At 36.3% G+C, this 1332-nt stretch overlaps 1 protein-coding gene across 1 annotated transcript; it reads left to right on the top strand.

Annotated features, from left to right (window-relative positions):
• Positions 1 to 353: 353 nt before the first annotated feature.
• Positions 354 to 1327, top strand: LOC100740724 (AP-1 complex subunit mu-1-like; the record flags this gene model as incomplete). The annotated part of the gene is made up of 1 exon (XM_033324634.1): positions 354 to 1327. A coding segment is annotated over exon 1 (957 nt), but the record flags the coding sequence as incomplete, so codon positions are not given.
• Between the last annotated feature and the right edge of the window lie 5 nt (positions 1328 to 1332).

Consider the following 1332-nt stretch of genomic DNA (forward strand, 5'->3'; position numbering starts at 1 on the left):
GTAAGTACTTATATATGTGACAAATTTTTCCCTGAAATTCATATCCAGTGTTTTTGACGTACCATAGATGTCAAATTAAAACTTTCCATGGATACATTTCTCATCCGTTCTTCTAGTAGTTCTTTACATTACGATTTTGGTATAAATTTTGTGCATCGTATTGTAAATTTTGCATTGAACTTTTCCTTTAATTAATGTACTTTTGTTTGATAACATAACCTCAATCACGTATTTTCCATACTCGGTTTATCGAACGTTCGCATTTGTCATTCCTTTTTCTTCCTCTTCGCAATTTCACATTTTTAGTAATGATTGGCATATTAGGATAACGGTTAGGTTTTTTTTAGTTGCAGTATAACAAATTTCCAAGATGTCGACGTCTGCGATATATATTTTAGACGTGAAGGGGAAGGTTTTGATTTCACGAAATTATCGTGGAGACATAGAAACGGGTGTTATAGAAAAGTTCATGCCTCTCGTAATGGAACGCGAGGAGGAGGGCAATCTTACTCCGATCATACAAACCACAGAATGCACATATGCATATATAAAGTACAATAATTTGTATATCGTATCCACTACAAAGAAGAATGCAAACATTTCCTTAGTATTTGTATTCTTGCATAAACTGGTGCAAGTGATGCAAGAATATTTCAAGGAATTGGAAGAAGAAAGCATACGAGATAATTTTGTAGTCATTTACGAGCTTCTAGATGAATTAATAGATTTTGGGTATCCGCAAACTACCGATAGTAAGATATTACAAGAGTACATTACGCAGGAAGGACATAAACTTGAAATTCAACCGCGCATTCCCATGGCTGTGACTAATGCTGTATCCTGGAGATCAGAAGGTATAAAATACCGTAAAAATGAAGTGTTTCTAGACGTGATAGAGTCTGTGAATCTTCTTGCAAATGCTAATGGAAATGTTTTAAGTTCTGAAATTGTGGGTGCAATAAAGATGAGAGTTTATTTGTCTGGAATGCCAGAATTAAGACTCGGTCTTAACGACAAAGTATTATTCGAATCTACAGGCCGTGGGAAGTCCAAATCTGTGGAATTGGAAGATGTGAAATTCCATCAGTGTGTCAGATTGTCTAGATTCGAGAACGACAGAACAATTTCATTCATTCCTCCCGATGGAGAGTTTGAATTAATGTCTTACAGACTGAATACACACGTAAAACCTCTGATATGGATCGAATCTGTCATTGAGAGGCATGCCCACAGCAGGGTAGAATACATGGTAAAAGCGAGATCGCAATTTAAGAGACGTTCTACGGCCAACAATGTAGAAATAGTAATCCCAGTACCCAACGATGCAGACTC

The sequence above is a fragment of the Bombus impatiens genome, unplaced genomic scaffold, assembly GCF_000188095.3.
Source record: "Bombus impatiens unplaced genomic scaffold, BIMP_2.2 scf_5511, whole genome shotgun sequence".
Lineage (NCBI taxonomy): Eukaryota > Metazoa > Arthropoda > Insecta > Hymenoptera > Apidae > Bombus > Bombus impatiens.